The 27054-nt window shown below is 37.2% G+C and overlaps 1 protein-coding gene across 1 annotated transcript in view; it reads right to left on the bottom strand.

The window, feature by feature from the left end:
- The window catches only part of MMS22L (MMS22-like, DNA repair protein), a 160362-nt gene that overhangs the window by 95888 nt on the left and 37420 nt on the right, over positions 1-27054 (bottom strand). Inside the window, exons 10-13 of the mRNA XM_006865862.1 lie at positions 21814-21876; positions 14160-14279; positions 10396-10622; positions 7882-8394 (exon numbers count right to left, since the gene is read on the bottom strand). Coding sequence (XP_006865924.1) covers positions 7882-8394; positions 10396-10622; positions 14160-14279; positions 21814-21876 — 923 coding nt within the window. The remainder of the gene's footprint in view (positions 1-7881; positions 8395-10395; positions 10623-14159; positions 14280-21813; positions 21877-27054) is intronic.

The raw sequence follows: 27054 nt of genomic DNA, 5'->3' as shown, positions 1-27054 counted from the left end.
GATCCTGTAGAGGATTTCCAAGGAGCAGCTGGTGGGATTGAACCAGTGACCTTGTGGTTAGCTGTTGTTGTCGTTAAGTGCTGTTGAGTCGGTTCTGACTCATAGCGATCTTGTACAGGGTCAAACTGACTTTGTGGTCCAATGCTTCATCCTGCAGTGCCATACCAGCAGTCTAGTGCTCATGCTACGGCACCATAACAGGACTCCACAGCATCTCAAAAATGGTTAACCTTCATTTTCAACAATTTTTTAGTCTTAGCATTTAACATGTAGGCAAGTTCTCAATGGTCTAAAGACTTCTTTGAAACTACTTTGTCTTGTTTAATACAAAATAGGATGTCAGTTGATCAATATCCATTTGGCTTAAATTCATAAGTCCTCACCTCCCTTAAGTGGTAGAACAAACAGGTACAAAACCTGAAAATTTATTGTTTCTCTTTAAACTCAAAATGATATTTGCAGATGCCAAAAGGCATTTTGAAATCACTCACCCTTACTTTAGTGAAATGAAAAAGGGGGTTGAGGAGGAGGGGGAATCTCAGGAGGCCTTGTATGTCAAGTTTTTGCCCAGAGCTAATTTTCATAGCTGTGTTATAAAACCCTGAAAACTGAGGTTTATAATGCAAAGGCTGACAGACCCTTAACTATAGCAGCATAAACGGATAAAATTAAAGAAAAGCTTTTGGCTACACTTAACTCTACAAATGAAAGATGCCCATTTTTATGAGAACTAGAAATTTGATTCTAGAAAGGCAATGTGAAATGTTAAAGACGACTGTTAAAACTATTTGGCATTGGAAATTATAACCAGTGAGGCATTTAGCTCACATTAACAAGTCAGCATAGACAGTCCATCCCATTATGAATGATCTCTTGCTTGCCCCCTTTAATGCTGTGTAAATCTGCCCTCACTTTGAAACCACTGAACCAATTCTTGTTGCTGGTAAGTGCTATGAAGTTGGTTCTGAATTATGGGGACCCGATATAGGGTTTCCAAGGAGTGGCTGTAGGTTTGAACCTCCAAACTTGTGGTCAATAGTCCAGTCCAGTGCCTAATCTTAAAGTGCCACAACAGGACACTGGACTAATCCTTACTCACAATAAATTCTTCATCGCAATCACCTTCCCTTATTGTACATGCAAGTTTTAAATCACAGAAAAGGTTTCCAGTCTTTTCTTGTACTAACGAAATCAAAACCACTGCCACTGAATTGATTCTGACTCACAGAAATCCTATAGGACAGAGTAAAACTGTTCTATAGGATTTCTTGTTATTGCTAGGTGCCTCTCAGTTGGTTTTGATTCACAGTGACCCTTATTCTGAGGAGCAGATGGTGGTTTTGAACCGTTGACCTTGTAGTTAGCAGTCTACTGATTATCCTACAGCACCACACCAAGACTGTACATTTTTACAGAAACCGACTACCACATCTTTCCCTCATGAGTGGCTGGTGAGTTCTAACCACTGATGTTTTGGTTAGTAACCAGGCACTTTGACCACTGTGCCACCATGGCTCCTTCTTGCCCTGATTTAAGGCTAAATAAGAACCATATGCAACTGTTCTGACTTACCTACAAATTCTTAAAGACAGAGTTAGGAATGGATTTCATAACCCAGGACCTGGTTGTATTTTCATAATGCTATTCAATCAGCAATAAAAAATGCTCTCATGAGTCATCAGCTCCAGTTAGCAGAGTGGGATAGGTAGCTATTACACTCTCTTTTCACTATTGGACTATCTCTCATCCAACATTTCACATTTATGACAACAGTATAAAAGCTACCACACAACTATTTTGCACATAAGTGCCATGTCTGGCAGCAATGAATATTGAGGTGAAAGCTGAGACTAACTATAGTTGTGAGGGTTAAGGTTGTTAACTTGGGTTGGCCATGATTCTCAGTGGCTTGGCAGTTATATAATGACGTAATTTGGTATTGATGTAATAATGTAACCAGAAAGTTATGTAATGAAGCATTCATCCTCCATTTTGTAACCTGGAAGTAGTAATCCTATATGCTCATATAATGCCAATTTTTGCAGAATGACCTGGTATTCCAAGCCTAACCATACAATGAGGCGAAGGTGTATTTCTTTACAGCCTAGAGGGAACTGCTTCTTCCTTTAATCAGCAATCTTAACTCCGACCTTCCTATAATTTTTCTATCATACTTTTACAAAATTATTACTCAATTTAATACATACATATACATTCTGCACACACATTTATGCAAGGACTGGTACCTTATTCCCACCTGAATTTGAAGACTGAAGAGATTGCTAAGGGAAAATATTTCATTCTTCCCTTTGTCACGGATGCAGCCAGGAATAAATATCATCAATCTCTGTAGCCCATATTCCCTACCTAAACCCAAATTCAAATCCAAAATATGTTAGCTCTGTTCTTGACTTAAAAAAACAGGAGCCTTACACTTTAATTTTAAAGAACTATCAACAATTCTTTAAAACTTTCTTTCGAATATAGATATCAGATCATACTTTAAAAGATTGCTATGAAAACTTACTAAGGCCTTCAATGACATATCAGATTTTGGATTAGGAAATTAAAAACATATCTGTATAAAAGGGGGAACAGTTTATCTGTCATTTCAGGAACAAAGGACACTAGGACCATCAAGAGGGATGAGAGGAGCTAGGGATCCTAACCAGAAAATCAATGACAAGAGATGGTGGCAGAGGCGATGGCATAGAAAGAGCAGCAGAGGATTATAGGCCCATGGACTGAGACAGGCAGTGTGCCTGCAAGCAGGAAGTTGGCTTGCAAAATATGCCCAATGGACATTTAAACAAAGATATATTTTCAATGTGGTATGTGTACATCAAAAAAGGCAACAGAGGTAAATACTGTTAGCTAAGGGTGCATGGTGGGGATTATAATCTTTATAATGATTTGCTGAATGTAAAACTGATCTGCTCTGTTAAGTCTTTAGTCACTCAACACAACAGTAAAATCTTTAAAAAAAAGAACATATAAATATAAGCAAGGGACAGATGGCTTCTTCAATTCCTTCCCCCCACCCCCTTAAATGAAACAATCCTAAATGAGAAAGATCTCTGGGGTACTTTCTCAAAAGATCTTGACAATATCTGTACTGGCAAACCTAAAAACTGATGGAACCTGTAATATAATCAAACTACTCAAGTGACCAAAAAAATAAAAACAAAACAAAAAAAGCCTAACAGCAAAAACCAAATCCACTGATAAGAAGCCCATTCTGACTGACAGTGAACATAATATAAGAGAATAGAATAGTTCTAAAGAGGAAGATCCCCAATGAGATGGATTAGCCAAGTAGCAGCATCGAAGGACTCAAGCATGGCAACAGTAGTGAGGTTGGCCCAGGATCGGGCAGTGTTTTGTTCTGCTGTGCATGAGGTCACTATGAATCGGTACCAACTTGATGGCACCTAACAACAAACAGGTTCCTAGGGTTGTAATCTTTACAGAAACAAAGAGCCTATTCTTTTCCCTAATGCATAAAGGATGTTGTTGTTAAGTGCCATCGAGTCGGTTCCGACCCATAGCGACCCTGTACAGGGTTTCCGAGGGTGTAAATCTTTACGGGAGTAGAAAGCCTCATCTTTCTCCTGCGGAGCGGCTGGTAGTTTCGAACCGCTGACCTTAAGGTTCGCAGCCCGATTCGTAACCACTACGCTACCAGAGCTCCTTAATGCATAAAGGATAGTGGATTTGAAAACCAACCTTTCAGGTAGCAGCCAGTCAACTCATTATATATTGCAGTCAGTCTCACTGAAAAACTGTGGGGAAATTAACACTCCAATCTAAGAAATTTTTTAAATGGCAACATGAATAAAGACTTGCTGTGTTCTTGTGTGGTGCTGTGGGCTAATGTATCAGACTGCAAAGTCGGTGGTTCAAACTCACCATCTGCTCCCTGAAAACCAGATACAGTCATGCTGCAATGAGTTTCGATGACAGGTAAGACTGAGGAATTCGCACTGACCACCTAAGACAGGCAGCATCCCTTAAACAAACAATAAATAAGGGGGAATCTGATGCAGACCGTACAGACCCAGTCAGGAGGTCAAGACCCTGTGGGTCCAAGCGTTGTTGACCGTCCAAACCATAGGCTCTGAGGATCAGACTTTAGCCACCTAGTAGACATAGCACACTGTCCCTCATCTGATTATTCAGTAATGCTTGTTAGTAATCTCATACATGAGCCCTGGATATCCACAGACAAATGTAAAAACCTTCCCTAAAAGCCGAGACTGTAAATTACAAAAAGGCAAGTCCCCCCCTTACCCCATCCCCCCAAAAAGCTAAAGAGGATAGAGAGAAACACTGTTAACTGATGATATACGGAGGGGATAATAATCAATGTAATGAAACAAGCTATATGAATGGTTGAATGTGAAGCTGATGATGTGCCCTGTAAACTTTCACTCAATCCAAAATAAAAACATTTAATAAATTAAAAAAAAAAAAAAAGAAGGACCAATCCCTGTAAAAGGACATCATGCTTGGTAAAGTGGAGGATCAGTGAAAAAGAGGAAGACCTCAATGAGATGGAGTGACACAGTGGCAACAACAATGGGTTCACACATAACAATTATGAGGATGATTCAGCACCAGGCAGTGTTTTGTTCTTTTGTTCACAGTGTTGCTCTCTATGAGTTGAAATTGAGCCCATGACACCTAACAATAACAACAGCAACCATATTGTCTATGGTGTATACATACGACAGTTTGTATAGCCATTCATTTGTTGAAGGACATTAGGATTATTTCTAGTTTTTTATGTTTATTTATAATAGCTTCTGTAAACACTTTTGTAAAAGTTCTTGTGTGGTCATATGTTGTCTGTTCTCTAGAAAGTCAACTTTCTTTGTATAGGTACAGACAGTGAATATCTTATCTTTGTGGCTTATACAGTCTCTATTGCAACCAATGCGAAAGAAACCATAGACAGTACTTAAAGGAGTAAGTATGGCTGTGTTTCAATAAAACTTGTTTACCAAAAAGAACAAAACAAAACAAAAACCCGATATAGTGTCACTATGAGTCGGAATCGATTCGATGGCACTTAACAACAATAACTGTCATATCATTCTGATTCATATACTGACCTCATACTTCTATGTGTTAAAACTCCTCTTTACTTTTGTAAATAATAGTTACAAATGATTTGATGCATTTTGCAGCAGTTGTGGGAACTCTAGTGATGCAATGGTTCAAGCATTCAGCTACTAGAGTAAGCAAAAGATTCTCTGTGGGAGATGCTCAGCCAGACGATTTTTGTAAATATCTACAGCCTCAGAAGAAACCCCAGGGGGAGTTCTACTCTGTCTTTTAGGGCTATTATCAGTCGGAATTCACGTAAGGATTTTGGGTATTTTTATGATAAAATATTATTTTCATCATAATTGAGCAGCACAGAGAAATAATGTTATTAACAGAAACACATTATCACTTACAAGATTATAGAAAGCAGTATTTTTCCAAATTCTCTGAAATAGCTTAGATTTTAAACTAACGGGACTTCTACTAAATTTAGAGTGAAATTTAGGTGGACAAAATGGTGCTAATAAATCTAAGATAAATGATTATTACAGATAAAATTGATTTGCTTGTCTCTACACCTTTTCTTTTCTAAGTTATGTCGCATTAAAAAAATACATATGTAACTTACAACATTACAAAAACCAGGAAACCAACAGTCTTCAGTAAGTTGTTGCTGTTAAGTGCCACAGAGTCCGTTTAGACTCATAGAGACCCAATATAGTTTCCAAGGAGCAGCTGGTGGGTTTGAACTGCTGACATTGTGGTTCCCAAGGCAGATACTACAAGCGCCACACCTAACAACCCACTTTTAATAGCAAAAATTAAAGGTAAAAAGTGTGTGTAGGTGTGTGAACAATCTCCTTTCCTTCTTTATTCCATGTCCTGAGTCTTCTTGGGCTGTAATCCCTTATCACCATGATAATTCAATCCAAATATAAATGGACAAACCAAAAATATTACTAGAAAAAAATTACAAAAAATGTTAAAAGAAATAATTTCTTTCCTTCTTCCTAGGGGTTATAGGGAAATACCAATTAACACTAAGAATCTGAAGAAATTAAATTAATTTGAAACTTAGGAAAAGTACAAAATCTGCTAAAATAAACTCTTCTAAATTAAAAACAAACACCTATTGTTGTTAAGGGCCATCAAGTAGGATCCAACTCACAGCAACCCTGTCTACGGTTTCCAAGCAGTAACTGATGGGTTTGAACTACTGACCTTGTGGTTTGGAGTCCAGTGCTGATCCTACAGCACCAGCTCAGGAGTCTATAAATATAGTTTGTGTAAAAGATCAGAATTAATTAAAACTTCTTACAAGGTTGGCTATTCACTTATTTATTCATCTACCCAACACAGGTTTCTTGTTCCAATATAGCGGCACTGACTGGTAAGAAGATAGTTAACTGATCAAGATAAGTCTTCAAAACATATGACTTAAGAATAAAAACTGTACATAAAGTCTAATGCAGTGAAAAATATGGATAAATCAATATAAAAACAGCCTAGCAAAAACGCAGATGAAGTAAATTAGAAATGAAATAAATTTGGAAATACTGCTGAGTTTAGCACCTCAGAAAAAGATGCTTCTTTTGTGATGTGATATTGGGGGGAAGGAAATGGTCTACTAAGTTAAAACATGATTTAAAATGAAATTTTATACAATTTCTAAGTGGCATTCTAATTTCTTAAAAACACATACTATACCACAGAACTGGGAAAAGGGCCTTAAAGGCAGTACATACCATAACCATTACTTTTATGCATCATTAATTTGGAAAAAATGTATCTCACCTGGGTACAATTAGGTGGCTATGAAAACAGTTTAAGGTTTAATCAGATTATTAGTATTAAAATAATCCCATATTAATTTTGGGATAAACTTTTTAAATGGAAGTATTTCACACAGTTAAAGCTACAACTTTGCAGCAGGTTGTTTAAAAGAGACCTTTTCTTTCCCCTTATCTGTCCTGGTGTGGCGCTGTGGGTAATGCATCAGACTGTAGTCATTTGAACTACAAGGTCTATGGTTCAAGTTTAACAGCTACTCCATGGAAACCCTATACAGGGTCGCTGTGTGTCAGAATTGACTTGACAGCACTTAACAACAACAAGGTAAATATAGCCCAAATCTCCTTTTGCTCATAAAACTTTTCAGTAAACGCCATCTCAGATTTGAGCCCATAGTGTTGCCTTTTGTTGCTAAGCACCATCACGTTGGTTCCAACTCACAGTGACACTGTACAGGGTTTCCAAGTAGCATCTGGTGGGTCTGAACCACTTGACCTTGCTTATAATATCTGAACCATAGCCCTGGATAATAATGCTTATTTAGGGGAAACAGTAGAAGATAGAGTCTTGTTGGTACAAATGGTTAAGTGTTGAACTGCAAATCCAAAGCTTGGTGGTTCAAACCAGAGGCACCTAGGAAGACCCGGCTCTCTGCTTCTGAAACACCACACCCTTGAGAACCCTATGTAGTGCAGTTCTACTCTGCACACTTGGGTTTGCCTTGAGTTGGAACTGACTAAGCATTAACTAGCAACAGCCACGAAGATGACAACAGCAACAGCAGAGGGAGACAAGACGCAGCTCTGTGATCACACCAGAGCTACTCGAGTTTAGTTTGACCTCTTGTGTTTACATAAAGTTTCTTTTACAGAGCTGCTTGAAAGAACAGTTTGTAAACTAATCTATATCAATATAGGAACAAAACTAATTTCTTCCTATACACTTGGATTTCATAAGTATACCAACATGAAAACTTTAATACAAAAATCACACGGAGATACCAAACAAATCAAAAAATTAATACATTACTGAAAAACATACCTGACTCTGGCCAGAACAGCTTGTAGAAAATTCAGAAGTATCCTAAGTTCAGATTCTCGACAAGCTGGCAAAAGCATAGTGAATCCATCATTAAGCAGTTTTTCATGGGAAGGATGCAAACAATGGCTGGTCTCAAACACTTCCTGGACACCATCAATGTAGATCACAAGAAGTGTCCAGAGAGTCTGTTTCTGCCCTATCTCTTCATTCTTAGATACTAAGAATTCCTTTGCTTTCTCCCGGAAAGCACCTGAAAATTTCTCAGCCAAAACACTAATGTCCAGGTTTTTCTGGACGTACATCAGGAGGAAGGCCATCTGGCCCTTCCAGATGAGGGACCTTTGAGACAACGTCATAGAGGCAGACTTGAGGAAGTTTAGGAGGTCTAAAACATGACTTGCTACATCTTCTACCTCTGCAACAGCTGCTAGCAGTAAAAAGAGGCTGAAAAAGTTCTGCAGACCAACTTCCGTTAATTCTTCCATTCTTTTTTGATGGAATTTAGAATATATTCTGTAAAACATAAAAAATTGTTTTAAGAAAATTGTCTCATTCCCACAAATACATCTTTAAAAAAAAAATATCTTTCAATATTCATGACTGTCTCATTACTTTATATTTTTGGTCAATTTTTCATTTTTTGCTGCTATGTCACGTTTTCTTCTTAGATAACAAACTCACAGACTGACCCTATCTTCAAATTTCTCAATAATGTAGCAAATTACCTATAAGTGAATGGAAGGACTTAGTGGCTTGTCCAAAGGGCAGTAGAAATCATCTTTTCTCATCTGGCTTTTAATTTATTTACTTATTTTTACCAATTTTTATTAGCAAACAAGAATATATAATCTTTTAAGCACTATATGATGTTTACTAAAATCTTGACAATTTTATAAAACAATTTTACTTAAGCCCTTTCCCCTCTTCTCACCATTATAAAAACTTGCTCTTGTATTAATTTATACATTAAGGCAATTAATTCAAGGTGTTAGAAGAATTATTTTATTGTTTGTAAAGAAAAATTGTTAATGTTCAAATGTCCAAGATAAGCCATTAAGAAAACTCTCATCAATACTATTCAATATAATTGAACTGTTGCTATAACATTCTTCTATCAATTGTTGTTTTTGTTAAGTTATTAAGTGCTGTCAAGTCCATTCCAACTCATAATAATACTGAACAGGCTTCCAACAAATGGCAGCCTGGTGGATTTGAACCACTGACCTTGTGTTTAATAGTGTATCCTACAGCACCACCCAAGGACTTTTTCCATCAATTAAATGCTGAAAATTAAAAACAACTCATCTTGAATTCCAACTTATAGATTGTGAAATTTTGCAACTACTAAAAATTGATTAATTCAGGGCAGAAATTATCACTATTCATGAGAGGTTAAATACTTATTTGTAAGTATAAGAATTACTAGAGCTGATAAGCTACTGAAAGTAATTATCTTTGTATTCCCCCACTATGCCTATTACAATACTTGGTGAAAACAGTTTTCCTAATAAACAGACTTGTTATTGAATGAACTGAAACAAATTGGCAGATTGGAAAAAAGAAAAACCCACTGTTTGTGCTATATAATTACTAGAGTTTAACAAAAATGTTAAAAAAAAAAAAAAAAAAGTATAGTCTAAATGAGGAAGCATGGAAAAAACGGAATAGTGGACCACACAGACATCAGCCTCCACAACCTTTAGAACTAGTTGGTACTCAGCTACCTCTACCAACTGCTATACTCTGAAGTGGGTCCTGGATAGAGTGGGAGAAAAAAGTGGAACAGAACTCAAGATTAGGCTTACTGGTAGGACCAGAGACTGGTGGGAATCCCAGAACTATGATCTATCATCACTTTGCAATGGCTGAACTCACCCCGATGGCTCAGACAATAACCAGGCCCATAAAGGGAAGAGTAACACTAGTAAGGTGCAAACACCTTAGAATAATCAACCATTTGAGACAAGCTCAGAAAGGTTAGGGAAGAAGGTATAATGCGAACAAGAAATAGCATACGTGATAGAACATTGTGGGGACTGCAATCAATGAGATGACACACAGTGTGTGGATTATTGAATGGAAAACTGATCTGCTTTGTAAGCCGAGGTTTTCTGCTCCCACAAAGATTTACATCAGAATATAACATGGTCACTATGAGTTGGAATCAACTCTACAGCACGTGACAACAAAGTTTATTCCTTACTGTAACAAAAAAGATGAAAAAGCTCTGTATTTTGCTGCCCTACATTCAGGATTATATTTTACATGCGCAAATCACACAAGCTCTAAGCATGAGTGAACTTAAAAATAATAAACAGTTAACACTTTCTTGGTGTGGAGCTGTAGGAAAAGCATTGGACTGTTAACCACAAAGTTGGCAGTTCTAACCCAGCAGCCCCTCGAAAACCCTATTTAAAGTCACTATGAGTCGAACTGACTTCACAGCACTTAACATTTTCCCCAAATTAAAAAGAAATCATGGCAAAAAGAAAAGAAAAGAAGTATACAGCATACCTTCCTTTGACTTGTTTCCAAGGATGAGGGCCATGGTTCTTCATGGCTTTCTTAAGAACTTTTGCCAAAATGCAAAGGAAAATGGTATAACTACTGCTGGATTTATAAAGGTTGTGGTCCTGTTTATCACAGCAGCAGATCTTCACCATTTCTATCATAGACAATGGTGACTTAATGATATTGGCAAGGCCTTTCAAAGGAAGCCAGGAAATACTGAAAGAACTATTCTAAAAACAAAACAAGATGGAAAAAAATATTAAGTCTCTTAATAAATAAAAATGGAAATCTACAAATCTCACTTAGCTCAATAGAAATCTGAACCATCTTAGTCAAAAATATCACACAACTATTATGAGTAAATAATCCAAAATAGCATTTCATATGAATACCTGTACAACTTTCTGGACTATTCCTAAAATGTCTTTTCAACAGTTGGTTTGCTCAAACACTGCATCTGAATGATATGTCCCTTAAAATTCCTTTTGGTGTTGTCGTTATGTGCAATCAAGTCAGTGTCAACTCACAGCAACCCTATGCACAATAGAATGAAACACTGCCCAGTACTGTGCCAACCTCACAATTGTTTCTACATTTGAGCCCATTGCTGCTTCCACTGTGCCAATCCATCTCGTTGGGGATCTTCCTTTTTTTCCTGACCCTCCACATTACCAAACATGATATCCTTCTCCAGGAACTGGTACCTCCTGACAGTATGTCCAAAGTATGGCCATCTGGTTTCCAAGGAGCATTCTGGTTGTACTTTTTCTAACACCGATTTGACAGTTTATGATACTTCTAATATTCTCCTCCAACATCGTAACTTAAATGCATCAATTCTTCTACAGTCTTCCTTCTTCACTGTCCAACTTTAGCATACATATGAGGTTATTGAAAATACCATGGTTTGAGTCAGATACACCTTAGTCCTCAAATTGACATCTTTGCTCTTCAATACTTTAAAGAGGTCTTCTCCAGCAGATTTGCCCAATGCAATATATCTTTTGATTTCTTGACTGCTGCTTCCATGACTTCTGATGGTGAATCCAAGTAAAATGAAGTCTTTGATAGCTTCAATCCTTTCTCCATTTATATGGATGTTGTTTACTATGGTCCAATGATGAGGAATTCTGTTTTATTTACATTGAGGTAAAATCCATACCAAAGGCTGTGGTTTTCGTCCTTCATCAATATTTTAGGTCCTCTTCATTTTCAGCAAGCAAGATTGTATCATCTGCATACTGCAGGTTATTAATGAGACTTCCTCTAATCCTGATGCCACATTTTTCTTTATATACTTGTTTCATGGATTATTTGCTCAGCATACAGACTAAATAAGCATGGTGAAAGAATACAACCCTGGCATACACCTTTCCTAATTTTTAACCATTCAGTGTTCCCTTTACACCATATTAAGTTTTCCTACATTTTCCTTACCATTTAGATACTGGAGGGGGCGGAATGAGGTACAGAAAAATCAGGTCATTTGCTTTCTAGAATCTCCCATGTTCTGGATTTAGCTGCTTGTGTTACTTAACATATCTTTTAACATATCCATTTATCCCCACTTTTCTGTAAATTGGTAGCTGTAGTTAGAGACTTGTTCAGAGTCAGAAACAGTTTTTCAGCAAGAATTTATCCTTGGTCATACAGGGTATCTCCTATGGCATCTACTAAAGGAACATACAAGTTCTGCCAGTTCTTTTTGTGGGTTTAAGACAGATCAGGTTGTCAGCCTAATCATCCCTTTTAGTGATCCCCATTAGTCCTTTACTTAATGGAGTTAGCAGTCATTGATGATTTATACATCAACGATGATTTGCACATTTAATGAAACAGGCCCTGATGCCTTATTTCATTAGATGTACAAAGTGATTGTTTTCTGTTTTTCTTTGGAATTTATTAGCTCATTAGGTCTTTGGTTACTTTAATATAGAATATGAGCCCTGGTGCACAGTGAGTAAGTACTCAGTTGCTAACCTAAAAGGCTAGTAGTAGTTCAATTGCACACCTGGCTCTGTGTGACAAATATGTGGCAGTTTGCTTACGTAGAGATCACAGCCTCAGAAACTCTATAGGGTAGCCCTACTCTGCTCTATATAGTTACTCAGTCAGAATCAACTCAGTAGTAATGGGTTGAATATATACTTTAAATTTTCCTTTATTTATAGTTTTCAGAATAAAGGTTTTTTCCTTTCTTCTTGAATAATAACTTTTTAAAAAAAGTATCATAAACTGAGGGATTTAAACATATTTGGTATACTTTAAATTCCTTTACTTACGCTCAGAGGGTCCCAGTACTGGGTAATGGAAACCCTTTTTAGGTGTCGGCTACATCCTTTTGACATGACTGGTTGGCTGTGGTACTTTCCCAGCTTTCTGACACTGACAACAAACTGCACATTCCTTTTGTATACATTCTTCTCCAGATGTGAAATGAGCCATTTCTTCAATCAGCTTGACATTATGTTTAGAGAAAGGTATTTTTCTCATTTTTAATACGTCCATGTGTCCAAAATCAAGCTTACTACTTTCTTATAAATATTCTATGTACAACATGTAATTAAGTGCTTTATTATATGTCTTAAATTTTTATTACTAATTTATTCTCTCCTTTCTAAATTCATTGTACTTATTCTACTTTCATCCATTGTATTACTTGCTTATACTACATAATCTAATGCAACAGACTATGAACTCATCTGTATCCAATTTATTATTTTATACTACTTTAAGGAAAAAAAAACCCTCCAACATATACCTAATCTGTCACAGCCATGCTTCCCAATGTCTCCTGAATAAATCCATTATTTAGCTGCTCATTATCTTCCACCTTTCATAGTTTAGACCTAGCCTACCTCCTATACTCTCCACATCTCCTCCTTCAGAACTATTTAACACTATAAGGAGAGACCATGTTTTCTCATTTCTTCCTGGACAGTCTTCTTCTGAATTTGAAAATTCTACTCATTCTCTTAAGACCAAGTTCACACGGTGTTGTTAAGTGCTGTTGAGTCAATTCTGACCCATGGCGGCTCTGTATAGGGTTTCCAAGAAATAGCTGGTGATCTTGAACTGCTAAACTTGTGGTTCAAACTGACTTTGCAGTCTAGCGCATTAACCCATAGAGCCACACCAAATGCTGTGTGCCGTGGAGTCGGTTCCGACTCATAGCAACCCTACACAGGGTTTTCGAGGCTGTAAATCTTTACAGGAGCAGACCGCCTCATCTTTCTCCCGAGGAACCACTGGTAGTTTTGAACTGCTGACCTTGCGGTTCGCAGCCTGATTCGTAACCACTACGCTACCAGAGCTCCTTACACCAAATATTACCTCATAAAGTCTGAGTCTATACACTGGGTTAGATGCAACACCTCTGAATTCTCATGATGTCATAACTCTTCCCCAGACAATATATGCAACTGCCCAATGGCCTGTCAGCTATACAAGTGGAAAGAGTATGCCTTAGTCATGAGAACCATGCCTATACAATGTGCCCCAAGCAATCATGTAGAAAATATTTATAAATGAGGATTTAAAAATATTCTGGGACACTCAGTGCTCTCTCTCCTTTAGGCCTGTGCTCTGTAAACAAAGGTGAAAGAAAAAACTGTTCATAAGTGATTCCAATCTACTTTGAACAAAAATTTTAACTATTTTAGAAAAGTTCCTGATTCATAATTAAACCACAAAAAGGCTACTTTAATCTCTTGTGTAAATTCTTCATATTAGCAGGGGAAAAAACAAACCCCATTATACTTACTTACCATATTTTTACTATAATACTCCCATAGAATGTTGACAATTGCAATATTTGGCTCCCATAAATCACAAAGTGTCAAACAACAAAGAAGATGCATTCGTAATTGTTCTTCTAGTACACCATTCTAAAAAAGAAACTGAAGCTGTAAGAGAGGAAACAGGATTCTGGCAACATGAATGCTATCACTAGATATTGTACTTAATGACCTGGTGCTAACAAAACACAAATGTTGTTGTGTTGTATGTGCCGTGGAGTCTGTTCTGACTCATAGCAACCCTGTACAGGATTTCTGAGGCTGTAAATCTTTACGGGAGGAGAAAGCCTCCTCTTTCTCCCATGGAACAGCTGGTAGTTTTGAACTGCTGACCCTCAGGTTAGCATCCTGATTCGTAACTACTATGCTACCAGAGCTCCTATAAACCATCAAGTCATACTCATTCACTTCTTTAGCTCGGAAGATCTAAATTTGCAGAAAATACATGAGGTTTGGTCAAAAAGTATTGCTACAAAAATCATAGCAACATTTATTAAACAAGCATATCAAAATGTGAAGCTATTGTTTTGTGTTGTCGTTTTAATGTATCCTCCATCTAGGCCTGTACACTTCTCAAGGTGGTGTTATCTCTCTAACCTTTCTCTAAAAGATTCTATGCTCTTCAATTTAAACATCAAAGTAGCAGTTTGGGCATCCTTGAAGAACTCACATCACATTCTGCTTCTTTTCAATATTCTTTGGGTTTGGGGTTCAAAAAGAAGTCCGATGGGACAAGATTAGGGATGTCTGATAGATGGGGTAAGGTTTCCTGATGGAATTCATGTGGGACAAAACTGCTACCCTTGAAGAATGAGCAGGTACATACATTGTCATGATGGCAAAAAATTTCTTGGCCCAACTTTCCTGGCCTGTTTCGTAAATCTTCTTCATAACAAGCATCTATGACCTGTCTCTGTCCTTCCAGAACTCTACCAAGATTACTCTTTTGAAGTCTCACAATCAACATAACCTTTGGAGATGATCTCTTTGCCTTGGCTTGAACTGGTCTAGTAGATTCCCTGAGAAAATCAAGCCTTTTGTTGGAGTCACCCTAACGAGACTAAGACAAGTGTATTATTGAGACAACTTGCCACTGATGACAGAGACATGTTCAAATATGTTTTGTAAAAAAATAGAAGAACATACTGTTGAATGGTGATACATGGAGGGGATTGAAATCATTGCAATGAAACGAAAAATGATAGTATGAGTGTAAAACTAAAAACTTTAAAAACAAAAAACATTTTGTTTGAAACACATGCATGTCTAAGCCCTAGTAGCAATACCTTTTGACTTAACCTCATATTTCTAAAAACTCATTGTTGAGACTAAGAACACAGTTCGATAATGAAAACTACATAACTCAATTTGACTTTTCAAAATTTAAAAATTACACAGTGTTTTATAATCGGATGGGGTAAGAAACCCAGAGAATACAAAAGAAATCTAAACCAGAATAAAAGTTCCAAAAAATGTTCAAATAACTAAGATGTATTCAAATCCAGAGGGTTGTGTCATATTTAAGCACTTGTTTAATTTCTTTAACAGGATTACAAAGGTTGTTCTTTTAAAATCCAGGTGATTTGCAGAGGACATGTATTTTAAACTTTTTGTGGTGGAGGGTGGTGGAGGAAAAGGAAGTATGAAAAACTATACAACATTCAGCTCCACATGTGTGTGGGGCCTTGAGCTATAATTGACAGGGGGGCAATTAGGAACAACAGTAACAATTCCTGTGATGAAATAGCCATTCATGCCTGGTTAAAAGATAGTCCTGAACTGAACAACTATATGACACCGGTATTTTAAATACCAGCAGGGTCACCTGTGGTAGACAGGTTTCATATGAACTTCTAGGCGAAGACAGACTAGGAAGAAGGAGTGACGAACTACTTCCGAATATTTAGTCATTGAACATCTTATGAATAGCAGAGAAACACTGTAAGATATAGTGCCGGAAAATGAGCCCCCCATGTTGGAATGCACTCAAAATGCGACTGGAGAAAAGCTGCCTCCTCAAAGTAGAGTTGACCATGATGACGCGAATGGAGTAAAGCCTGTGGAACTAAAGCCCTTGGGATCTTCATTTGCTGATGAAGCACAACTCAAAATGAAGAGAAACAGCTGTATCATGTTTGGTAGGGTGGAGGGTCAGAGAAAAAGAGCAAGACCCCCAGCGAGATGGAGTGGCAAAGTGGCAGCATCAATGGGCTCAAGCGTGGCAATGATAGTGAGGTTGGCCCAGGATTGGGCAGTGTTTTGTTCTGCTGTGCATAAGGTCGCTTTGAGTCGGTACTGACTAGATGGTACCTAACAAAAACAAACATACATACACCTGGTAGATTTCTAGAGTGGTACTGTATGATAAGCACTGGTAGACCAATGATTCACTTGTTGTTGTTGCTGTCATCAAGTACAATCAAGTCAGTTCTGACTCACAGTGACCTTGCATATGGTTTCCAATGAGCAGCTGGTAGGTTTCAACTGCTGACCTTTCAGTTAGCAGTAAAGTGCTTACCCTATAGTGCCACAGCCTGCTATATACCTGGTGGAGTCCTGGTGTGGTGTTGTAGGATAACTGCAAGGTCAACAGCTTAACCCCACCAGCCACTACTCAGAAACCGTATGGAGCTCAACGGCACTTAACAACAACCAAGCATTGTTCTAAGGTACTAGACACAGTGCAATGAATAAATCAGGTATTATAGATAAAATAACAGAGCTCAAACTTTTTCAGAGAAAGGGAAAAGGGGACACCCAAAGCAAGCAAGACAAATCCAAGCAAAATTAACTGCTACGAAAAATAAAACACAAAAGGCAGCGTTATGTGGCAGAGTAAATGATAGAAAACTGACACCATTATAGATTGAGTGGCGCCAAAGAGTACTAAATTATTAATAGAAACAGTATTATTAGAACAAAATAATTTAAATAAGAGTCAACCATTTAAACACCTGGAAGAAGAGTACACTCTAGGAGGAGAAAACAGACGTAAAGTTCCCAGGCCAGCAGTAAACTTGGTACTATAGGATTAAGTAAAAGAAAGGCAAGGACCATTCCCATATGAAGACTTACAGGTCTTAGTAAGAAGTTTGGGTTTTATTTTAAATATGTTGTGAAGCCACTGGAAGACTGTAAACACAGGAGTGATATATAATCTGATTGTCTCAAAAACACAACATTGAATCAGGCATGGAGAAAGAATCCAAAGAGTAAGAGTAGATGCAAAGGTACCAGCTAGAAGGCAATGCCACATAGCTATAAGAATGTCGTAAGCAGACGACTTTAGAAATATGCTCAGAAACAGAGCCCATGGGACTTACATTAAGGTATGAAGAGAAGAGAGTAATCAGGAAGAACTCACAGGTTTGGGCTTAAGAAAATGGGCTGATGGTACTATTTCCTACACTGGCAAAGATTAGCGGAGGAAAAGACGGGTAAAGCGTATAAGGTATGTTAAGTAGACTATTAATATATATGCCTAAAACTCAGAAAAATGGCGAGAGTTGTTGATATCAATCTGAAAGCTAATGTCAAACTGATGGTTATTAAAGGTAAGAATCTAAATTACTCAAGGAAAGAATATAGAAGAAACAGAGAAAAAGATCCAGAACTCAGAGTCCTTTGCTATTATTACTCCAACATTTAAAGATTAAACAGAAGAAAGGAAAATTAAGAAAAGCAAGTAGTCAATAAAATAGGCAAGAAACCAGGTGGCTACCTATTTATGAGAGTAAAGAGAAGTATTTTAGAAAAGGACAGTGGTCAATAGTCAACAGAGCTAAATGTTGTCAGGAGATTAAGATGAAGAGAAAGAAGAAACATTGGACTAGACAATATGGAAATCATTTGGGCCTTGCTAGAAACTGAAAATTTCAGGAGGTGTAGAGGAGGCAATAGCAGGTAAGGAAGTAGAGGTAGCTAAGTGGCGACTGTATAGTCCTTGAATAGGTGAGAAGGGACAAGATCCAGAGCACAGGGAGAGGAATAACCTTTTGATAAAAGCAATGAGCTCCTAGTAAACAGAAAAGCAGACTGAAAAGTCAAATACAAAGAAAACGTGTCAGGAGATTTGAAAGTGAAAAGATAAAGGAGTTCTCTATGACTGTTTATATTTTCTCAGTATCTATGAAGTAAGATGTCCAGCTGAGTGGATTTGGGCAGAGCATGTGTTGAATTGTGTGTAAAAGAAAAGTTCTGAAATAAGCCCTTTTGGAGAGTACAAACACAAACCATCTACAACTGACTGCCATTTGATACTTATGATCAAGAATGTAAAGTCAGAAAGAATGAAACCATACAGTTTTCTCCAGCAATACGATGGGGCCACAAAAAGTTTCTGGAAGAATGGAAATAAAAGGCAAATGCTGCAGTGAGTGACTGGAGAAAATAAAGAGTAGGTTGTGTCAGGTTTAAAACGGCTAACACCTATAGAATTAAAGGTATTCGTGATGAAGTGATTATAATAATGCATTTTGTAGTTGTGTCATCTAAATTGTTTAAGGAGAAAGATGAGGATATAAAACAAGCCAGAAAAAGAAAGGTCAAAGGTGTGGGTCAGATGAACAAAATAAAAATGAATGAAAAAAATGTACGATAAAGGGTAAGGAGTGAAACAAATCTGATTAGAACAGAAATGAGGATAGTAACAAACTGAGACAGCAAGCTTATCACACAATAATTATGGGAAAACAGTGACCTTGGTGCCAATTATTCAATGAATGAGAATCACTAAAACATAATTAAATAATAGCAAAGAGAATATTTTATTAACAAAGTTTAAGTCTAATTCATTTTTTAAAATGTACTTCAGTCCTCTAGGAAATCTCCTAATTCCCAAAGCATACTATGAACCCCTGTATCATAGCACTAAAAAGCTGTGGTGGCACAGTGATTAAGTACTTAGCTGCTAACCAGAAGGTAGTAGTTCAAACCCACCAGCCACTCCATGGAAGAATGATGTCCTAACTGTCTGCTTCTGTAAAGAACACAGCCTTGAGAACACTATGGGGCAGTTCTTCTCTGCCCTATGAGGTGGCTGTCTGTAAGTCAGAATCGGGTTAGCATCGTATTTACCATATAAAATTTAATCTGCACCTTAACAGGCCCTCAAGAGTTTGCAAACTCTCTGAGCACTAAGATAATGGCCTACTAATTTTACTGTTCTCAGGGCCTCACATCCACCACCACCACCAAGTCAAGTCTGACTTAAGTGGCCCCACAAGCAAGAAGAACTGCTCCAGAGACTTTAATGTTTGCACAAGCAAACAGCCTCATCTTTGTCCTAAGCAGTGGCTGATGGGGTTTGAACAGCCAACATTACAGTTAGCAGACAAATACTTAACCCACCAGGGGTTCCTTGGGCCTAACAAAGTGTCTGGTTTATCAAAGACACTCAATAATGTTTGATGAAAAAAACTGAGATGTGGGCTCTGGTGCCTCTTTTTGCTGTGTAATTTACATGGCTTAGGACAAGATAATGTGCTTCCCTAGTGTGGACTGTTTACCATGCTAACCACATGGTCGTAACCATCAAGTTGGTTACGACCCATAGCGACTCTGTGCAGGGTTTCCGAGGCTGTAAATGTTTACGGGAGGAGAAAGCCTCATCTTTCTCCCGTGGAGCAGCTGGTAGTTTTGAACTGCTGACCTTAAGGTTCACAGCCCGATTTGTAACCACTACACTACCAGAGCTTCAAGGTAGGAAGCTCAAACCTACCAGCTGCTCCTTGAAAACCCCAAAACTCCATAAACACCTTTGTTGTTGTTGCTGTTATTAACTGCCATCAAGTCAGTCCCAACTCATAGCAACCCTCTACAAGGTTTCCAAGGAGTGGGTGTGTATATATTTACTGCTACAGCCTTGTTAAGAAATACCCCATAACTTAAAATGTAGCTGAAGGAAAGTAATTAAATCCATAATACTGTTAAAAGAGAAGGGAATTTTAAAACTAGTATAATAGAAACAGATTGGAAGTGTTTAAGTGTCTAAGGACACACTATTTGTTACTAGCTGAACCAGGAGAAGAAAACTTAAAGGACACAAGCAATTACAACTTAATTTAGTAATTAAAGCTGCTCCCAGTTACTGACTCAGATTCAGTAACTCTCAGCAAAAAGTTGTTGTTAGGTGCCATCGAGTCAGTTCCCACATAACAACCCTGTATAGGGTTTTCAAGGAGCAATTGGTGAGTTTGAACTGCCAATCTTGCTTATTCTATGCTGCCACACTAGGACTCCTCAGCAAAAATTTAACACTATCCAAAAAACAGAACTCCTTTCACTTAATTTTATTGAAGAAGCTTTTAAACGATATCAAGGAACAAAGATTAGACTAATAGCTGATATAAATAATAATGATCAATTTTTAGGTGTGGTACTGAAGGATATGCAGTACCTTAACCACAAAATTGGTGGTTCAAAATTACCAGTCATTCCTTGGAAACCCTATATAAGGTTGCTGAGTCCGAACCAATTTGACGGCACACAACAACATTCTTTAAGTAAAAAACACATGAAAGTTTTTGAGCTACTAAATCAACTTTTCCAAACAAAAAAAAACAGAGGTCAGTTGAAAGAAATAAACAAATTTGTAATACAATAAAACTTTTAAAATAGAAGGCGAAAGCATTCTAGAAAGATAATAGCTCTTTTCTTTCCAATACAACTTATCTATGTATCATTCTTTAGAACATAATCTAATTTAGAATTCTAAGTTCATAATCAGAAGAATCCCATTATATATAACTAAATGAATTAACATATTTTATATAAAAAATTAAGAGTTAACAGATAACAAGACAAGATCAAGCTACTAAACTAATTTTCAAAGATAAATATACAATATCCACATGATGACAAAACTTACTACCACATTTGCTCTTTAATTCTCTACATTATTTTTAAACGTAAGTAACAGAATAGTAATTCACTTTCTAAATAAAAACATTCCTTTACTTAATTTTCTTTAAACTCTTAACATAAATGATAACTTACATTACGAAATTTAAGAAAAAAGTCTACAGAGCTACAATACGTTTAAAGATGTGATGAACAGCGTATTTAAAACTGTTTTTTAAAAAGAGGTCAAGTCTGACCTCTGGGCCATGAAGCACTACATTAACAGCTCTGAGGAAAGAAAAATGATAAGGTATGAAATGAGTGCTCAGAAACTAGGCCCTTATCAGTTACAATATGATTCAAGCCTGTAAGACAAATTGTTCAGCAAGGCAAGTCACCTTCCTGCTGTGATGAGGATATAGTTGAATTTCCAATGCCACTACCTATCTCTCTTATCATGTCTTCTAGACTTGCTATCATCCAGTGTATGGCTTAGAGTTCCAAAGCATCTACTACTTATTTGGAATGTATTTTGTCAAAGTCGCCAACTAGGATAATTATCTTTGTCCTTTAACTTAGAATTTACTATTAACAATAAAACAATATTTAAAGGACAGTCAGTAATAGGAACTATTAGTGCACTGACACTTTACTGACACAGAACTATGATTCTATCTCAACCTTTAAAAAAGTAAACTAAATTTGTTATTTAAATCACTTTAAGTTTACTTGGTTCTTATGAATAAAATCTGCAACTAAAAATTGTCTTACTTTAATTGCATACCTGGACACTGATGGACTTTTTCAGCAGTTCTTCAACAAAGTTCCAGTTTGATTCCATTTCTCTCTAGAGAGGACATATTGTTATATCAAAACCAATTTGTCATTACATATATTTAAAAATACACTAAATTCAGTATGTTTTCTTTGTCATTACACATCACTACAATTTCTTGAACATCTGATATTACTTTGGCAAAGAATTATTCAATAAACTTTGTAGAAAAATATTCATCACTTAATGTCCATGATATGTTCTGGATTTGTCATTTTGTGATTTGGACCTTGAATGAACACCAGCAATCTAGAAAACTCTACTACAAGGAAAAGAACCAGAAGGGGCATTGATAAAGTCTAATTACTTTACAAAGGCTTGGTACTGAAAATAATTCTACTTTTCCAACCAGAAAACCTCACAAGATAATTCTTAATGGAGTCATAGTGTGGTGCTACAGCATAAGCACTGGCCCGCTAACCAAAAGGTCAGCAGTTCAAACCCATCAGTTGGTTCTCAGAAACCCTATGTTGTTGTTGTTAAGTGCCATCGAGTCGGTTCTAACCCATAGTGTCCCTGTACAGGGTTTCTGAGGAGCAGCTGGTAAGCTTGAACTGCAGACCTTGCAGTCCAAACAGCTTTTCAGTCTGGCACACACACACACACAAAAAAAAAAACACCAAAAAACTGTTCTTACAATATGATGTTCACAGGATAAATCCAAATGATCAATAAAGGGTTAAATTGTGTTTAATAGCTTTACCATTAACCCACAGCACCACACCAGGACTCCTATACAGGGTCACAATGAGCCATCATGGCTGTTAGTTTGAACCAACGAAGTTGGTAATCAACTTGACTGGACTTATCAACAACAATAGTCTGAATATGAGTGGTTACTGGTTAAAAAACAGAAAGCCTTAAAGAGGAATCAAGTAATAACTAGTGATTTACACCCTCCCCATAGGATTTATAAAACCTCAAAAAACAAAGCCATTAATACAGAAAAGGTAAATATCCACTTTCTACTGTCCTTGCAGACTCCGGGTGTAGCTCTGTAGCATGAGCAATGGACTGTGAACCACAAGGCCAGCAGTTCAAATCCACTAAGCTGTTCCCTGGAAACCCTGATCAGGGTCACTATGAGTTGGAATTGACTCAATGGCACATAACAATAGCAACAATTTTTCTTACAATATGATGTTCACAGGATAAATCCAAATGATCAATAAAGGGTTAAAGTGTGTTTAATAGCTTTCATTTTTCAAAAATGGAAAATGTTCACTTAGTTACTCAGTAAAATAAGTCACTAAATAAAAAATTTTAATAAAGGTGTGTAGAGACTCTGAGAGTCAGCCTCAAAAATAGGACCCCAATAATCTCTGCCTGCTAGTAGTCATGCCCTGTGTACTCCTTCCCAAGACTGTGAAAGAATTGGTCAGTGGCCAATGGAATATGGCAGGAATAATAGTATGTCACTTTGAAGATGAGCTTATAATCAGCAGTTCCATTTTAATGGCACTCTACCAGTCTCTTAAGTCACTTGTTCTGAGAGATTTGTGGTGAACATCCTGGGAGAGACCTATGTGACAAGAAACTGAAGCATTTTTCCAAGTGCAGTGAGCTTGGAAGTGAATCTTCAGCCCAGAATGAATCTCCAGTTGACAGGCTGACTGCAATCTCATTAGCAACCATGAGCCAGAACTAGCCAACTTAAGCTGATACTTAATGTCTTACATTACTGCGAGATAATATTTGTTGTTTTAAACTGCTAATTTTATTATACAGTAAAAGGAAACTAATACAGTAATTTAGTTACTTTACACAAAAAATATACTGACCTTTTGAGATAAATTAATGCAAATAGAATTCAAACATTTATCAGGAAAAAAAGTTTGCAGAAGAGACATTGAATAGTAAAGAATTTGGCCTTGCCCAAACCAAGAGTTTGCTCTGGCTTTTGGGAGGTAATGTCTGTGTCCTTGGAAATTACAGAAGGTAGGAGTTTGTTTACATGAGGGTCTCTGATCAGACAGGATAGCCTAACAATGTGATCAGCAAAACCAAAATGGAAGCTGGCCATGCCGAAAGACTGATTTAGGGTAGGGGTTTGGGTGACATGATTTCAATCACCTTGGGATTAAAGTCAATCACATTGGTAATCAATCAATCAATCAATCAATCAATCAATCAATCAATCAAGTACACCATAGTAATGCAGCACCAATATAACGTCTGAACACTGAGGCTTGAATGAGCTCTCACAGCTGGCAATATTCTGTGGGTATTGTCACAAATCAATATCAAGACAGAGCACCTCATTAACTCCACAGAGAATACACAACACAGTGTCTTCCCTTGACTGATTTTCATCTGTATCCTTTCTTGGTAATAAACTGTAAGGATAATATAGTTTCCAATGAGTCCTTCCAGTGAGTTATCAAACATGAGGATGGTTTAGGGAAACTCCTAAACCTACAATTGTTGTTAGGAAGTGAGGGAGGTCTTAGGGACTGTGACCTCAAACTTAATGTGTAGTTGTTGTTAAGGGCCATCATGTTGGTTTCAATTCATAGCAACCCTGTAAAAGGTTTCCAAGGAGTGGCTGGTGAGTTTGAACTGCTGACCTTGAGGTTCAAACCTACCTTATTTGAGTGCTTATCCTACAGCACCACACCAGTATTCCTCAAATTAGTAGTTGCCCTTAAAACTCTCAGAAAAGTAATCATTTTGCTCAATCAACACTGTATGTATACTCAGTCAGATTCTATACTTATTACTTCCTTCACAAAACATTTTTCCATTTCAAAGAACATTAAGACTCAGAAGTTACATACACAGTGAGATCATATATTCAAATCTAAGCTGGTATGGCCCCAAAGCCAGTGTTCCTTGCATTGTAACATGCTATTTCAGCAATTCATTTTTTATATCATTCTTTATTTTTTAAATGTCACCAATACTAGGTAGTGGCATTGTTGGGTTAGAACTGGACTGAAAACTGCAAGGGCGGTGGTGCAAATACATTGGCTGCTCTTTGGAAACCTTATAAAGGGTCACTATGAGTCAGAACTGACTTGAAAGCATTTAGCAACCTTGTCAAATAAGAAGGAACATGAAAGGGCTGACAGAAGAGTTGCTGTTGTCATGTGCTGTGTAGTCAGTTCCAACTCATAGTGAGCCTACATAGGGTTTCTGAGGCTGTAAATCTTTATGGGAGCAGAAAGCCTCATCTTTCTCCCATGGAACAGCTGGTAGTTTCGAACTGCTGACCATGAGATTAGCAGCCCGATTCGTAACCACTATGCTTTGTTGTTGTTGTTATGTGCCGTGTAGTCGGTTCTGACTCATAGTGATCCTGTACAGGGTTTCCGAGGCTGTAAATCTTTATGGGAGCAGAAAGCCTCATCTTACTCCCATGGAACAGCTGGTAGTTTCGAACTGCTGACCTTGCAGTTCGCAGCCCAATTTGTAACCACTATGCTACCAAAGCACAATTTGAGAGTGCTGAAGAGTATATTTTTATTGTTCTGTTCTATCAAGGTATTGGAAGGATCCCTGGAAGCACAGTGGATTATGATCTGGGCTGCTAACCAAAAGGTCAGCAGTTTGAAACTACCAATCACTCCACAAGAGAAAAATGAGGATTTCTGTTCCCATAAAGATTTACATCCTTGGAAACCTGGTACATGGTGGCTATGAGTCAGAACCAATTCGACGGCATACAGCAACCACCACCTTCATCAATGTATTTGAATCATAATTATAGATAAACAATAAACTTCAACTATATGAGCGCAGTATTGTGACTATATCATGAAAAAAAATAAACCTTAATTCAAAGGGAAGAAAAACAACTATTATCATGTCTAATTTAAATCTGAATAAGAATATGTATCAAAGGGATATAGAATTTTCTTCCAGAGGAAAGTTTAACTTCCGCACCTACAGCATACCAAGTTTTCTTTACATACAAAGTTATACTAACTTAATTCCAAATGGTAAAACTGAGGTATGAAGTCAGTGATTTGGGGCTATGTTTTATATTTCTTATACTACCACCAAAACTAAGACATTCACTTAAGCATTAGTATAGGTGACATCTTCACCAGGAATATAAAGTAGATTTCCTTCCTCTACTTCCAATAGACTATACATAGTCTGATATAACCCTCATTTTAAGACTGTATTTCACTTTACTCTAGTCATTTCTGATATTTCAAAGATGAGCATCAGCTAGCCTGATTGAATGCAGTATGTTCTGGGCAGGGAAAGCAGTGTTAAACTGACCCCTGCAATGCCCCACAGTGATTTCACTCTTTAAACCCTATTTGGTTTAAAATAGATACGTGAGATCGTGAAAGGATAACACAGCCTCATCTAGGTTGAAAGAAAAGCATTAAACAGGAATGCATGAAAATCTAAATCTATAGTACATGAAATAAGATACCAAAATGACCTAACATTCCAATACTATGAAATTGGCTATTCTGTCATTTATATCTACATATAGTTAAAGTCCACGTTACAGGAATTTTCAAAATAAAAAATAATTAGCCACATCTGAGAGCTATTGAAAATGTAAAAAATTCACATTAACCTCCAGGGCAAAGCAGTTCACATTCAAAATCTGTAACCTCTCCGTGGTTATCAGAGCACTAGAGGCACTTGTCTGCTGAAGAACATATGAATACCCATTATTACTTCATATTGCCCTCCACACCAGATTACTCTTTAATGGAATGAAGCATGCTTACTGCATAACCATTCTCTCATTGCAGTTGGCTCTGTTAATGCATCATAAAGAGAAAAAAAGAATTTAGGCAATTTTCAACATTCTGATCAAAATATATCCCAAATCCAAATTAACATCCTATACAATCATGGAAAGAAATGTGCCAAAATGCCTTTAAATTCAGAGGTTAGAGTGACCACATATAATTTATCAACCAAACTGAAATGCTTTCAGAAATGCAAAGGGAAACTGCCTGGATAGGAGTAGGGAACAGTAAACAAATACGGACACAAAACCAAACCTACTGCTATAGAGTCAACTGTAGAGCTGCTCCTTAGTTTCTAGGGCTATAAATCTTTATGAAAACTGAACAACGCATCTTTTTTTTACAACTGGTGAGCTCGAACCACCAAACTTTCAGTTAGCAGCTAGCTGAGTGCTTAACCACTGCACCATGAAGACTCCTTAATGGTTATTCTATCAAGGATCTAGTCATAAAAGGCAACCCTTAGGAA

The sequence above is a fragment of the Chrysochloris asiatica genome, unplaced genomic scaffold (assembly GCF_000296735.1).
Source record: "Chrysochloris asiatica unplaced genomic scaffold, ChrAsi1.0 scaffold00084, whole genome shotgun sequence".
Taxonomy (NCBI): domain Eukaryota; kingdom Metazoa; phylum Chordata; class Mammalia; order Afrosoricida; family Chrysochloridae; genus Chrysochloris; species Chrysochloris asiatica.
The sequence above is the reverse complement of the archived record's forward strand: the minus strand, read 5'-3'. Positions and strand labels throughout refer to the sequence as shown.